The 15,842-nt window shown below is 40.7% G+C and overlaps 1 protein-coding gene across 1 annotated transcript; it reads right to left on the bottom strand.

Moving 5' to 3' along the window:
- Positions 1 to 1,272: 1,272 nt before the first annotated feature.
- On the bottom strand, positions 1,273 to 14,000 carry LOC122665434 (probable aminotransferase ACS12). The gene is made up of 4 exons (XM_043861585.1): positions 13,449 to 14,000; positions 13,191 to 13,328; positions 2,244 to 2,404; positions 1,273 to 2,146 (listed from the first exon to the last, which is right to left on the bottom strand). Exons 1-4 carry the CDS (start codon positions 13,944 to 13,946, stop codon positions 1,294 to 1,296), a joined length of 1,650 nt encoding a protein of 549 aa, XP_043717520.1. The 5' UTR covers positions 13,947 to 14,000; the 3' UTR covers positions 1,273 to 1,293.
- Positions 14,001 to 15,842: the final 1,842 nt, after the last annotated feature.

Raw genomic sequence — 15,842 nt, 5'->3', positions numbered from 1 at the left:
AGAAGACAAAGCACTTGGACCTACCAAAGGCAAGTGGGCATCTTACCCTCTCGAAGGGTGACCTTGATGACGAACATAGCTTCAACGAGGTATTCCATGGATCCATCGGAGTTTTCTTACTCTGTTTTCTGGGAAACGGCGTTTGTGAACACAGAATTGCAGGCCGGCTTCACAGAGAAGTCTATAGCAGGGATTACATCTTTGTCCACACCAGAATGGGAGGACTTGGACTTCGAACAGTCTCTCTTTTGATCTATCTTGTATTTCTCTTTTTGTCACTATATATGGTTGATCTCCAGTAATTGGAAGTCCTCCACATGGAACCCCAACCTCAACATCATCTGCGATTGGCAGTGATGCAAGTAGCCATGCAATGAAATGTACAAAACATTTTGAAGCTCTAGGAATGCCTCCATCCATTGATTTCACCAGATTGCAGTCTTGAGGTTCGCTGTTATGAGATGCATACCTCTCCAGAGCAGTAGACCAAAGAATCACGTTATGAGAGCAATTGTAACTTACTCATGATAAGACTACCAACGCTTAGAGAGTTGACACAAGGAGGCAGAACCTAGCTTTTCAATTTTACGTTCATTAAAAGTTCTCTGTCATTCACTGGATCATAGGCAAATTCATTTTTCAATACTAGATTGCAGAGGAAATTATATTCCTCTTTTTATCACCTAGATTGAATGGTCTGCTCACATCACATCCTTATGGGTGGCAGGGCTACTAAAACTGTCTGACCAGAAAAATATTTTAAATAGCTTAAAGGGAGGAAAAGTGATTGATTATCTGTCCAAGTGACTATCATCTATTTTACTTACGAATCATCAAGTGAATTTGTAAAAGGATTTCTTTAACTCTTGCCCAATTGCATCGATGGTAGGAATTCACGAAGAGTGCTTTCAGACGCTGCTGTTTCGGAACCAGTGGCAACAGGATTGATGGCTTGCACAGGAGGAAACAAAGTCAGATGCTGAATCTATTGTAAGAAAATATCACTTCTTTCTAGTTTTATGGCCCAGATGAAATCAGCTCTTTGTAATCTCTTCTAAATCGCCTCAACCTTCAACCTTCATCACTGGACCCACCTGTACAAAAGCTCCAAGTTCTCTAATGCAGTCACTTCTCGAAACTGCTACTTAGTTTCTTGCCTTGGAAATTCAATTCTGAAGCAGAAGTTACTTGTGCACCTGCAACTTTGAAACCATCAATAGCAGTTTTTCTCAGAGTGATATCTGTAGGTGACCTAATCCCATAGCTTGGATATTTGGACCAAAAGCATTTCGACTACGACTTCTTGCAGGTTTCAGAGACTTTCCGAATCCGTTCCATAACTACAGGAATATCCTTTTCAGTTAATGTAGTAAAACAACAGCGGAACCATCCAGGTTCGATGCAATGGCAAGATGATCCAGGTGTTACATTGATCTTAGCTATATTCAAAAGCTTATACCACAGCTCGAGCTCCCCTTTCTCACTGTAAGATCTTATTAACTCACTCATATTTACCCAACAGTAGAAGCCCCCACTGCTCTGCATGCACTCGATCCCCAACTGCTTCAACCCTTCCACGAATGCCAAGTACATTGTCCGAATCCTCTTCCTATTGGTCTCAATATAATCCTGGATAAATCTTGTGTCTGAAAGCATCGAGACCAATAGACGTTGAGTGGGAGCCGAAATGGAAGAGAACCTTGATAACTTTTTCGCTGCAGCAAGAACACTGTCATTGCAGGAATAAATAACCCCCACTCTAAAGCCAGGAAGGGAGAGATCTTTGGATAGCCCATATACTATATGAATCCTGCTCCTATCGAAGCCTACTGAATCAAGAACCCTGGCTATGCTCACAAATTCTTGATCTCCATGGGTGGAACCTGCAAATATTTCATCGGAGATGATGTGGATATTCTTTTCTCTAGCAAAGTCCAGAAGGCTGTACAGGGTTTCCCAACTCATCAGATTGCCAACAGGATTTGAGGGGTTTGAAATAAGAACTCCACGGACTTTTAGCCCCCTTTTCTTTGCCTGGTTGAATGCACGGTCCAGAGCAGTGATACTGAAACTAAAATTATCAGTGCTGCGACAAGGGACAGGTATCAGCTCAACCCCAGTTCGTGATTTTATATATCTGTCAAACCTGCAGAACATGCATCCAATTCAGTTTCATGATCCAATGCCAATAAGAGAGGAGTTTACACCATTTGAGAAGTTGTAAACGGAGAAAAGGTAACTACCCTGGGTAATATGGTGAGGGAACAAGAAATGCATTTCCAGCATCAGCCAGGCAGAAGCTGAGTATCTCGAGTGCAGGAGCTGCACCAGATGTTAATACAATCTGCAATGGGTTAAATGTAACCGATCCTTCCATGACTTGGGACATGAATCCTGCCACAGCCTGCAGACCAGAGAAATTTGTTACGATATTGAGAATACTTGTTCCATAGCAATTCTACCCAAAAAAAAATGTTCTATGGCAAGAATCCCTCTTAATTTGCAGCATATCCACTCTTAGCTATTTCATGCACAGTGAAACAAAACTTATCCCATGTTGATTGTAAGGTAATGATTATCAGATTCTGACACAGTAAGAATGTTGAAACTGGTGAACAATAAAAAATAATTCATGGAATCTGGAAGCTGTAGTATATTTAAAAAACCTAATACTGAATGTTTACTTTTGCATTTTAATAAGTATTTTTTTTTGGGTGAATAAAGAATATAATTACTAAAGAAAAAGAAAAGGGCCCCCAAAGGGGAAATACAAGAGCCCAAGGCTAGGAGAGCCTTAGCTAACAGGAGCTAGAAGAGAGAGAAACATTAGAGAGACCCCAGGAGACAACAATAAGCCTGTTCCTTGGGGTGTCCTTACAAAAAGGAGGGGCAGACAGCAGCTTTGAGGAGATTTCAAAGGAAATGGAACCCCATATCTGCTGAAAGGTACGCGATTTGGAGGTCCATTTCCTAATATTCCTCTCCATCCAAATGTGACTAAGAGCAGCACAGAAAGCCATCTTTCCCACAGAATCACACAAAGAAGTTCCTCCAAAGGTCATGTCAACCCAAATCCATTCTCTAGAGAAACTGAGAATCTTTCTTTGGGCAGGCCAACATTTGGAGAGGATGCCTTTCCATATGGCCTTGGAGACAGGACAATCAAAGAACAGGTGAGCCAAGTCTTCCGAGTTGCTCCAACAAAGGCAGCAAGAACTGAACACCTGGATGTGCCGCCTACAAAGGAAGGCTTGCGTAGGAAGACATTCAGTGAAGACCCTCCAAGCAGTGAAGCAGTGCCTAGGGATGTGATGCCTGAACCACAGAAGCTTCCTCCAAATAGCCATCGGACCTTTCTGTCGGATAAGGTTCCAAGCTCCTTTAGAGGAGAATGTAGGAGAGCTGTTTGCATTCCAAGAGACACTATCTCCCCTAGATGGCAGCCTTCTGCTGATAGACTGAAGCTCACTCCAGATAAGAGCTAACTGCAGAGAGGAGGTTGGGGGGGGAGCCCAATCATCAAGATGGAGAATATCAACCACCCGAGCCTTCCTATGAAGACCCGAAGCATAGATAACCCTTGGGGTGACAAGGTGGAGTAATATTCCTTTAGGGTGTCAGTTGTCCAGCCAAAGAGAGGTGGAGAGCCCATCACCTATGTGATTGTGGATGTGACTTTGAACAAGATGACGAGCTTCTAGGATCTTGCGCCAAACCCAAGAAGCCTCAGAGGAGACAGTAACAGTCCAAATAGATTCTTGCTGGAGGAGTCTCGAGTAAACCCAGTCAACCCAAATGCTCTTTTTCTTAGAGGCTATCTTCCAAATGAGCTTGATAATACCAGCCCGGTTGGCTTCTTTGATCCTTCTGATACCCAGACCACCCTCCTTTTTTGGGAGGCAGACTGAAGCCCATTTGAGAGGGTGGAGAAACCTAGGCGTGTCAGAGCCTTTCTAGAGGTAAGCAGCTAACAAGGATTCCAGGGACTTGATGGTTGCTTGCGGCAACCTATAGATGCCGGACCAATAGATGTAGGAAGCTTCTAGGAAAGATCTGATGAGGACCAGTCTACCAACATAGGAAAGGAGCTTGGCTTTCCATAACTGAAGCCTTTTCCTGATGAGATCCAACATGGGAGTGCAGTGATGAGCAGAGAGCCTGGCTGGGATCAAAGGGAGACCCAGATACTTGGCTGGCAGATGGCCTTCAAGGAATCCCGAGCTGTCTAGAAACTCCCTTTTGTCCAATTCTAGAATACCAGCGAAGAAGATGAGGGATTTGTTAGGATTGATGCGGAGCCCTGAAGTGGCATGGAATTGACGAAGACAAAGCAATATACACTCGAGTGAGGCTATGGAGGCTTTAGAGAAAATCATAAAATCATCTGCAAAAGCAAGGTGGGTAAGCTTTAAAGCTTTGCACTTGGGCATAGGAGTAATGAGCTGCTGATCAGTACAGGACTGCAAATGTCTAGAGAGGACTTCCAGAGCCAAGGTGAACAAGTATGGAGATAAAGGGCACCCCTGCCAAATACCTACAGTAGCACCAAAGTAACCTGCCGGGCTGCCATTGAGGAGAACAGAGAACTTGGGAGAGGAAATGCAGTGACTAATCCAGTTTACAAAAGGCATAGGGAACCCCATCTTGAGCATAACTTGAGAAATGAAATCCCATCTGAGAGAGTCAAAAGCCTTGTGAATGTCAATCTTCAAGAGAATAGAGGGCGAATGATTTTTCCTGTCAAACCCTCTCACTAAGTCATTGCAAAGGAGGTTGTTGTCAGAGATGTTCCTGGCTGGGATGAAAGCTGATTGGTTTTCACTGACCAGCAGATCAACCACACTCTTGAGTCTTCTGGCTAAGATCTTTGCAATAAACTTATAGATGATATTGCAGAGAGCAATGGGCCTATAGTCATTCATCAAGGATGCACCCTCCTTCTTTGGGATAAGACAAAGGAAAGTGTGATTGACCCCTTTAATCTGATTGGGGTTAAAGAAGAAGCTGACAATGGCTGCTATGAGGTCTTCCTTTATGATATCCCAGGCAGCAAGAAAAAAGCCCATGCTGAAACCATCCGGCCCTGGAGCCCCCGAGACCTTGAGGGAGTGAATTGCATCTAAAATCTCTTCTTCTTTGGGGATAGAACTCAAAACTTCCAAGTGGCTGGCAGGAATAAACTTGTTTAGCAGTTGACTTTGCAGAGGAACATGATCCGGAAGAGGAGCATTGAAAATGTCACTAAAGTGCTTAACAGCCAGCTCCTTTATATCCTTGACAGTGGTAGCTATAGAGCCATCAGGGGAAGTGAGCTGGATGATGGAGTTAACATTGACATTTGCCTTGACAGACCGATGGAAGTAAGCATTGTTTGAGTCGCCTAAATCAAGCCATTTTAATAAGTATTATATTGAATTAAAAGGAATATCGTGAATTATGATTGATTTTCCTATACCACCTTGATCGGTTCCATGTAGCTCATAATATGTCTCCGGTATTGATTCCACAGCAAGTGATGGAACCAGATAATTGTCTGGGTCATGTTTTTTTCATCCAGTTAGAACAAGCGGAATCAATGTATTCCAATTTCTGGCGTTGCACCAACCATCCAATGGACCATGGACTAAACAGCCACTGCTTGAAAGGGGACCCCCCCCCCCCCAACAAGGTACATCTTGCACCTATGGGCCGCTATAACTTCCAAGAAGACACTCAAAACTGGAAGGAAAAAGCCCATTTTTTACTTTGCCTCAGTAATAATATCCCCCCTCCATTATGCCCTCACTAAAATAAAATGACAGCAAAATGGGTTTAAAATTCCAGAACAAATATTTACAAAGTTTCATACGACAAATAATTTCTACTAACATATTGCAGATGACCTAATAATTCTTGAATTTTGTTGCAACATGACAGGTCTGACTACATTTTACTTAGGGCGCATTTGGTAACGTTCAGAACAATTCTTTTGTTCTAAAAGAACAAAAAAACATCAAAATGCGTTTGGTTGTGCGGTTCGTTTTTTCGTTCTTTTAGAACGAACCGGAGGAATCTTTCATGTAAAGAACAAGAACGAAAAGTTGTCGCGATCAATCGTCAAAACCCGTGATTTTGGGTTAGAAGGCAAAGGCTTGCAATAGATCTGGGGAAGAGAAGGGAAGAGCAGGGAAGAGAAGTAGCAGGCGAAGAAGGTAAACCAGGTCGATCTCATCTCTCTCTCGCTTTCTCTCTCTGTCTCTCTACCTCTCACTCTCTCTGTCTCGCTCTCTCTCAATCTCTCTCATTCTCTCTGTCTGGCTCTCTCTGTCTTGCTCTCTCCCTCACTCTCTCTGTCTCTCTCTCTCTCTGTCTCGCTCTGTCCCTCTCTCTCTCGCAGTCTCTGCAACTCTTTATCGCAATCTCTGCAACTCTCTCTCTCGCTCTCTCTTGTCCCAGTTCTTCTGTTTCTTTGATTTGTTTGTTTCCTCTTCTATTTCGTCTTTCTCTTGATCCTGGGTGATGAAGCCTGATGGGGAATCTAGTTTTGGAAGGAAATTTGCTCGCAAGGGTTCTTCATATGGGTTGCATCAATCTCTAGATGGTTTTTTAGGGGATCAAAGAAGGAGTCCAGTTTCCGTAAGGGACGCCATGAGTTGCGTAGGACTGCTACTGAGTCGGAAAAAAAAGAACATCATCATTCGCATCGGAAGTCTCAAGCTCATCGACATTCTCCTTTCAGAGGTAAATATTATACCTCTGGTGATCGTGTTTCTCTTTCACAGTCTGATTTCTCACTTTCTACTGCAAACCCCCCCCCCTCTTTCTACTGCAAATTAGATTTTATTTAATTTGAAGCGGAAGTTATGCTCATCTGCAAGGTTCTCAAGTGAAAAAATCACTGTGATATCTGCTACTATAAAGTTTTAATGTTATTTTGCATTTTTTGAAAGAGTATGGACTTTAGGGATTGCCCAAGCATATTTGATTTTTATGATTGTCTCTGTTTTAGGTATACATTTGTTCAATCTGTTTGGTCTTTGCTCTATCTCTCCTATGGATGTTCATATGACCACCCAATGCTTGGGCTATGTTAACAAATCAATCAAAAGGCAGAAGCTAGATTCCAACCAAGAGATACCAAGAAAAAGCAAAGAAGTTAAAAAACAAACATAGATGATGATCAGGAACATTGAGGTTGATTGGGGGTTTCATTGAGGTTTATTGAAATTTTGAATTGAAAACAGTGAACAAGGCAGTAATATTGATTGTAGCTGTTAATGTTTTAAAAACCATATTGTATCATGCAAAATATAGGCTATAAAAAGTGAAATTTATTCCTTTGAATTGTACTATTCTAATAAAAGTTCTGAAGATTTTAAAGTAGAGAGATCTTTCCACAGTCTGTGTTTATAAGCTCTGACTATGAGACTTGTTTTTCTGGGACATGAAAGCTAGCTTAGCTGACATCAAGCATTTGTGTACCTATTATGCCCATTGGTCTCTAGCCATGAAAGCTTAGCAGACTTCTTGTTCTATCTTTGTATAAAAGATTGATTGGGTGTGACTTGTGAGGCCAAAAGGTAGAAAACAGGGCCATAGAGGGTTCATCAAGCACTTCAGTCTGAAAGAGAAGATAAATAAAGAACAACTATACTGTACTCTGTTGTTTTCATGTATTCATGTTTTAAAATTTCATTGCTACTTGATAAAGGCCTCTGAGAAGTATCAAATATCAATCCCCTCCCCTGTTAAAATATTTTTTTTAGGTCCATGCCCATCTCTACAATGAGAGGGAGTTAGAGATTGAGAGTAACAAACAGGGGAAGAAGATGTATGGGGGGGTGTTGAGATTAGAGAGTTGAGAAGCTTTCATCATTAACTCCATTGCTTTCAAAATAACTGAGTCAGACAAAAGCTTCTATGAGGAAAGGAACTACTTTTGAATTTAAAGCAAACCCAGGAATCACCAGTCCCTAGTTCCCTTTCTTTCATCATTATTTCACAAATGAAATGATTAGCAATTTACTAGGACAACCAGAGACTGAAAGTTTTTTTCTCCCTCTCCAATGGCCATTCTCCAACCCACCAAAAAGTGAAAAAAGAAGAAAGAAATTATATGATTTTGAGTAAAGAAAAGGAAACACCAACAGGAAAAGCAAGAGAGGAAAAGGTAAAGAAGACTTTAGGAGAAAAGAATGAAAGGATTTTTTCTTACTTATTACTGTTTACTTGTCAAAATTCTCAATACGTTCTAACATTGGATTTGTCTCTAATGACTGGTTTTGTGACAATGTAATCAGAAGTCAAGAAGCTTCCTTTCCCTTTCTTTGATCCATAATTTTCAGTTCTCAGAGGCATGTATAAATCTGTTGATGATGATTTGGTTGGCATATCTTTGGATAGGCTAGCATCCATTAGCAGTTCTCACATTCTTGACATCCATTAGCAGTTCTCACTGTGAAGTGTGAATCAGAGAGAGAGAGAGAGAGAATGAATGATGCATGGGTGTGTATCAGCAGTGAGGGATATGATGAAGAAGATCTGTTCTGAGTTGCAAGCCAAGGGAGGAGGAATGATGTATTTCTGTTTTAGACCTTTGCTCATTGCATTCCTCATGTAGAGATTCATGCTACTTTAATTTTTCTTGTTATATTTTTGTTTTGGATCTCTACTTGATGGGTCTTTAGCTCAAATTGGTAGAGCACTTGGCACATGAGCATGTTCCAAGGGGATGGTGGTTCGAATCCACCAAGGCCCTTTTTATTCAACTGTTCATAGCATAGTCAGTTATGACACTAATCCACACAAGAACCCAATTTTAATGGCATCTTTGAAGTTTGAAATATTTTTATACTTACTTTGGTTATGTTAATGAGATATTTTAATTTTATGCTAAGTTTGGTAAGAGAAAAGGATTTTACAAGTATTTTTATGGTATAATTGACAAGGAAATGGCATTATTGTAATGAATATCAAATAGGGAAGAACAGGTTTTACCAAACACCATTTTCATTTTGAACGGCGTTCTTGAGACCATTACCAAACATTCATTTTCGGTCTCTCGGTCTCAGAACGCCGTTCCAGACCAGAAACACAAAAGAACATTTCTAGTCAAGAACGGGCAATCTTTGTTCAGACCGTTACCAAACGCAGCCTTAGATGTTCAATGTGCTGGAAGACAAATCCAAGTGAAATAACACTAACAACTTCACGTCTCCCTTGCCCTGTGGACATGAGCTCACTCCTTTCTGCTAAAGTAGAGAACCGTAAAAGTTCATTGGTAGGGGGTGGGTAGGATGAACCCTAGGTTCAAACTAAACACCTCCCTTACAAGATCCCAAGCAAACTCAAATAAAAAAGTCAACAAAAGTCAACCTTCTCAGATGAAGGTCAAACTCTGACAATCACTCACAAATAATTAAAATAGATGATCCCCAGAATACAGCAGTGGTCCAATGGTCAGATTAGGAGTAATTAGAGTTCTAAATAACCAAATTTGAACCAGAAATTAAAGAACTGGAGAAAACTTACTCAAGATCAGAAAATCAGATCAGCTTATAAAGCTGGTCAAGTGCCTGTTTATGGGTAGAATCAATGCTGAAAATTTCAGCCAGATCCAATGGACAGATCTGCTGATGTGGACAACTCTCCTAGTGGAAGTAGGATAAGTCAAAACCAGTCAAACTAGGCGTCATATGACTGATCTGATTACAGAATTAATACACCCAACAGAAACTCAGTATATGTTAACAATATCAGAATAAAAAAGCAGCAAATATCAGATATAGAACAGGAACAGAATCTCACTGCCCTCCAAGGATCTCACACCCTCTTACTGAATCACACAACAATCCATTGTAAAGAATTAAACTTCTATTCATCAAATTGTATTAGCCCTAATTTGGATAGGAAAATAAAATACTATTGCTAAGCAACATAAATAAGAAGCATAATAATAAAAAAAGGAAATGCCTGTTAAACAACTTAAAATAAAGACTAACTAAAGTAATGAAGCCTAATCCCATATGCCTACCTTCTACCATATTTTAGGCCCATGTGGCCCATTACAATGAAAACACATGGGATCAAAGACCCAACACATACATAACCCAACCCAAAGCTTAATTCCAATAAAATAAGCCCTTTGGTGACTTATCTGCATAATTCTTGCAGAGGCCAAGACACTCTAAATACCAATTATCAACTATTAAACTAACTACATCTTGTCACAAAACATACCCCTAATATGTGTGACCCACATTTTGTGAATGGAAATCTCAACAGTAGTGCAGATTTGGTCACTCATGTCTTCATAACAAAAATAACAAAAATGGGTTTTTGCACACATAATTTAGTCACTCAGCAGATGATTGCATCACATAGTCTCCTGATCAGGGTTTTGATCAAAACATGTGTATAATTATTACTCTTCCTGTGCTGGTGTATAGCTTTTCAAATTTACAGTACACAAACAAAGCCTTTGTTGTATTCCATTTGTAAGTCAGCTGATCTTCCCACCAAGAAGTAGATAAAGACCTCAATATAATTCACTTTGGGCATCAGCAATTTTACGATTTGTTTCTGGAAAAAACTTCCAACTAATAGAATGACCATCAACTCTTTATTAGGATTTGAACTTCCACATAGAAGGTGAAGTACCATGCAGGACATAGAGAACTTCGTGCATACAGGATGCATATGTAAGCCAAGTAGCCACTGTTAGTGTAAATCTGCCAGGAAAGTTGTATTTCTGCAGATACTGATACGTGCACAAATATGGGTGGAGAGAAAATAAAGGTGAAGATAGAAGAGATAGGAAAGAAAATAGGAATGTTTTTGGCTTTACCGATGAAGCCTGACACCCGGGCTTTGGTGAGGAAACCTACCTCATCTCTTAAGAGATAAGTTAGGAATTTCAAAGACTCCTTTATTCCTTTCCATACTGCAATTAAATAGGCTGAGGAATCAGCCGTTACAAAACTTCCCATTCATATTAAAAATCTTTCCCACACTTCCATACGCATTGCTTAACTACTTCCACTACCTCACGACACATTACTAAATATAACTTCTCCATAACTAAATAACTAGATAATTGAACAACTTCTACCCAAAAAAAAAAAGATAATTGAACAACTAATCCATGTTAACTAATGCACTAATCCACCCCACTAACATTACAGTTTCAAGACAGTATCAGATTCACATACGTCAGCTGTTGCTTAATTGATGGAGAAATACTAATATCTAATGTGTTTAATTTTAACATTGTATCGAAAACACATCACTTGCATTTTTGGTTAGTCCATGAAGCTGAGTAGATGACAAGGCCTCATTTCTGAGCGTATGAAATAGAAGATTCCTCTAGTCTCGATCCCTCTTTCTCTCAAAAATGTAAGTCCAAACAGCACTCTTCTCTCTTGTAGTTCAGATGAATCCATCTATAGTTTATAAATCAAGTAGGGACATACCCTTCAAAGCTGCCTTAAAAATAAAAATATGTACTTATGGAGGTTCATTGGTTGCTTTTCTTAGCAGTTTCCATTATTAATTTACCTATACATGATCAATTCAATATACCAAAACTAGTTACCTCCAGAACTAATTCTCAAAAACCAATGAAGCATAGTTAGGCAGTATAGTAATTAGAAGATTATGCCTGTTCATGAACAAAAACTTAACTAATCCTATACGAACAGTAACTGACCTAACCTAAGCACATATTCCAAAGATCACACATCGAGAGATGAGGGCTACAGGTTTTCCATATATTATTCAAGGAGAAACATGACCTTGACATAGCACAGCCCCTAAGTCTCATGCTTTAATGATGATTGAATGGGTCATCTCACATACCATAATAAATTAGCACTGAAATGAAGAATAATTAATATTACGTGTAGGTGGAACCTCTCCCAGCCATGCGCCACCAAATTGACTGAGGTGATGTCACTCTTCTTACAGTAATCCTGAACTCAAATGTACTAGTCCACAGTTATCTCCTCACAAAGTGATGAAATTGTCTTCACCACCGATATGATCAGTGAGACAACCTGAATCCTGCACTGAGTCTCATTGCACAATTAAAAGGTCATTTCACACTATCTTTTTCTTCTCTACCCCCAACCCTATCCCCATTCACACTTTGGTAAAAGACATAATAACCATCAAAGTGTTAAAATCAATATTGTTTCCAGTGGTCTAAGCTTTTTATGCCTATGTTACTGAACACTTCATGTTGATAGATTCAAATGCCATACAAAAAAAGTATTCAAGCACGTGGCATAAACCGTGGGACCTTCTTCCCCTAATTCTTTCCATTCTACCAATGAAAAATCTGTAATAATTCCCAAATCCAGATCGGCTAATTGTTCTCTTATAGCAGAGAAAGCTACATCATGCCTACAGAAGTTGACGATTCCGTTAAGAATGAATCACAATATTAAAACAGAAAAAATATGACTCCAGAATGGATAATTCAAGTAATTGCTTGTCTGTTCCCACAAGACCTCCAACCCGTCTTCTCTTGTACACATAATATCCTACCACGTAACCTATCTCTGATGCAGCAGAGAGAGTTTTAACTTTTAACTCAATTTCTTCTACACCAAGATTGAAGGTTTCAAGCATTTATCCATGCTTGGACAGATCATTTCCAATATGCACCTTAGAGAAGACTCACCTTGCAGCCATCAGATCAAAGAATTCAGCACTAATTGTGATGTCTTCCTTCCTTAATTCATGTACCTGGTTGCCGACCTTCTTTTTTTTCTTTTTGGGCGGGGGGAGGGGGGGGGTTTAAGAATTTGCTATTTAATGTTCAAGACACCACTGAATCTGCTACTAATAGAAGTATTCAACCAACCTGTAGAAACATCAATGAATTAACACAAACAAGTGCGATGCTTAAACCCACCATTCTTATTTCTGCATGTTATACTTGTATGTTAAACAGTGAACTTAATACAGGAAAACTGATATTTATATCTAATTGGGCAAACAACTGAATCCAAATCTTCAGACTGGGAAACGCAACAATTCCATAACCGGCCACTACAATTTGAGATTCTAAGTTTGAAGTGATTAACCCTCTACAAGTGCCAACTGGATTAGAACTGCAGCATAAAATAAACTCAAGCACAGAACACAGGAATGATTGCAAATCCAATCAAAACATCCAAATGGTAAACAATTGAACCTGCCGCCCTTACCACTTTCAATTCCATCAATCCATCAAACGTCTGATAAGTGGCAATTCCATGAATACTCAAATCCCCACCTCCCTCTGCACCCATTATCGAATCCTTCACATGCTCAGCCAGCCAATCTCGAACCAAATCCAACGACAACTACAACAAAAAAAAACGGAAATAGAATCTAAACATCTAACCAACTCCAAAAACACCAAAATAAATAAGATCAATCGATGCAGACACCAAAGCCAACAAAAGAGAACAAAGCAAGAATACCCTATTCTCCCCCAATCCGAGCTGAATAACACCATCTGGATTATTCAAAGCGTCATACGGATCCTCGGTAACCTTCTTAGGTCCCGCATAGTAGGGAGCATCAGCAGATTTCGTAAGCAAATTAGCTCGAGAAGATATATAACCCTGGCCAGTCGATAACCTCGAAAAGAGATTGGAGGGAGACCTTTGTAACTCAGAAGCCTCCACAAGCTGTCCCGAAGACGGAGACCGGGAAGGAGGGGCCGACGACGGAGAAGACGGGGACGTAGACGGAGACGACGAAGGTGGAGGAGAAACGGAACGATTCCTTCGGAGGTAAAGCTGCAAACAGTAAAAGAGAGCGCAAGGGATAACTGACCCAAGAACAAGGCCACCACTACCTTGAACTACCCCCTGCAAGGGCACTATTATTCTCATGCCCGTTCCTCCACCACCGCTACTGGGGCTTTTGGGATCTTCATCGTTTTCCGAGTTTTGCCAGAAACGGGTCATTATCATTACCAGATTAGCTTCATGTGGTCTGTTCAGTTCTTGAAACTCTGGAGAGTTGTTCTGCAACCACAAGGGAAGCAGAAGAAAGAGTGAGCACCGAGCAGAGAAGAGTTTTTTAACTTTGCTCTTCTGGTTTTGCTGGAGGGAGCGATGTGTGTTTATTGGTGATTTGGTGGATGAGAGTGACATTCGAGAATTTCGAGCCGTTCCTTCTTCGGAGTTCGGAGGGAGGATGAATCATTGGATCCTGTCACTGTGATCTGTTGAGGCTGCGCGCATTTACTTATATGTCCCTCAAGCGCTTCTTGATTAACCAAATGCTCCATTCCATGATTAATTGCTAACACCGCTCCATCACCGTACACGAAGGAATCAACGGTTTCAGAACGCGATCAGATCCATCAGTGACTGACACCTATACTTTGACTTTCACTCCACAGTGGAATAAGTAACGTAAGGAGTGGGCGGGCCATATTGCCGCCATTAACAAAATTTTGAATCTCCTTTGGGCTCCACCAAGTCCAAGCCCAAACAGCAAACAGGCCCGTTATCAGTGGAGACCAATAAGACTGGAGAGAGAAACCTTCTAGGTGGTTGAGAGTCTTCAGACAAGTTCAATGCAAGGTTTGTAAAAAAGAATCGGGAATCGAAACGGTCGGAGGTTTTTGGTGGAAGAGATAAATTTCCACAGAGGGTGAAGACGAGTTGATAGAGCGCAAGGCTCTAAACCTCGTGGTCGTGGGTTCGAGCCCTACGGTGGGCAAAACATAATATTTTCTAAGCTGATTTCTGTATCTATTATCGGATGTTGATGCAAGGTCTGTCCCGTTTTAATTAAAGGTCTCCCATCTTCCGTTGCACCTTCGTTGATGTTAATAACCTAGAAAATAGAAATATTACTTCAACGGTTCACGATTCAAACAAATGGACGGTCTTGATTCAAGAATAATAAATACATGTGAGAAGATATTTTATCCTTTTCTCCAGCTCACCATTGTACAAAGGCCAATCAAAGCTTGGGTTGGGCCCTGGGTTAAAAACCCAACCCAGCCCATCTCAAGTTGCAAAATCCCCAGTCCCCACCCTTCAAGGCTTCAACTCCAAAATGGGTCTAGGGCTTTATGGTAATTTGATAAGTGTTGACCAAAAGAGACAAAGAATCTGGCTCTCCGTTGGTTTAGGATCCCGAGGAATCTCTTCCACAAGGGAGAAGAATAAAGAATCTGGCTGCGCGTGTCATGGAAATATTATAATAATATATGGTGATAGTGGTTGGGCTTTTTCATGTCTCCTTTGTTTCTCCTTACATTTTGACGCTCCTGCACTTAACGCCAAATCCAAGTTTTGTCTTTCTCCATGGCCCACCTCTCGCCACAACACTACAGACCCACACTAGTCTGAACCGGCCACTAAAACCCCAACACCACACACTTCACTTCCCAAGTTCCACAACGTGAGAGGACAGATTTTCTTTATCGAAATAATTTCACGTGGGGTCTTCCCAAAACCAAAAACTTATTATAACCTGAGCTACATATAACCCATTTTTTGAATCAGATTCAAATTCAGATTCAGTTTCAGATTCAATGGGTCGAGTCCAGCCAAAGGGGTCGTGGACGGCCAAGACAAAACTGAACCGTCGGAGGGCCAGACCCAGATTTGACCTGCCAACCACTCTGGGCCTGTGGCGGATCTGTGTTACATAATTTATATGAAAGTATTCTTAGATGAAATTTCGATTAAGTCACAAGTCCACTCAAGTATCTTCTTAATGGGTGCATGATCAGAGGGTCTCGATCATGTATTATAGGCCACATAAAATCAAAATTTGAGCTTAAGGGCTCTGGAGAGATAGAGAATGACGAAATGGGCCACAAGTTGTCCCATTATTGATTCTCATGG

This window comes from Telopea speciosissima, chromosome 1 (assembly GCF_018873765.1).
Source record: "Telopea speciosissima isolate NSW1024214 ecotype Mountain lineage chromosome 1, Tspe_v1, whole genome shotgun sequence".
Taxonomy (NCBI): domain Eukaryota; kingdom Viridiplantae; phylum Streptophyta; class Magnoliopsida; order Proteales; family Proteaceae; genus Telopea; species Telopea speciosissima.
The sequence above is the reverse complement of the archived record's forward strand: the minus strand, read 5'-3'. Positions and strand labels throughout refer to the sequence as shown.

Bases quoted from the DNA above. Each gene is read 5' to 3' on its own strand.
- LOC122665434 (XM_043861585.1), bottom strand. From the start codon at position 13,946: ATGATAATGACCCGTTTCTGGCAAAACTCGGAAAACGATGAAGATCCC. The intron at 13,329-13,448 runs GTATTCTTGCTT...TTTTTGTTGTAG, and splicing joins TCGGATTGGGGGAGAATAGG to TTGTCGTTGGATTTGGTTCG. The intron at 2,405-13,190 runs GTAAGGGCGGCA...TCTGGTCTGCAG, and splicing joins GATTGATGGAATTGAAAGTG to GCTGTGGCAGGATTCATGTC.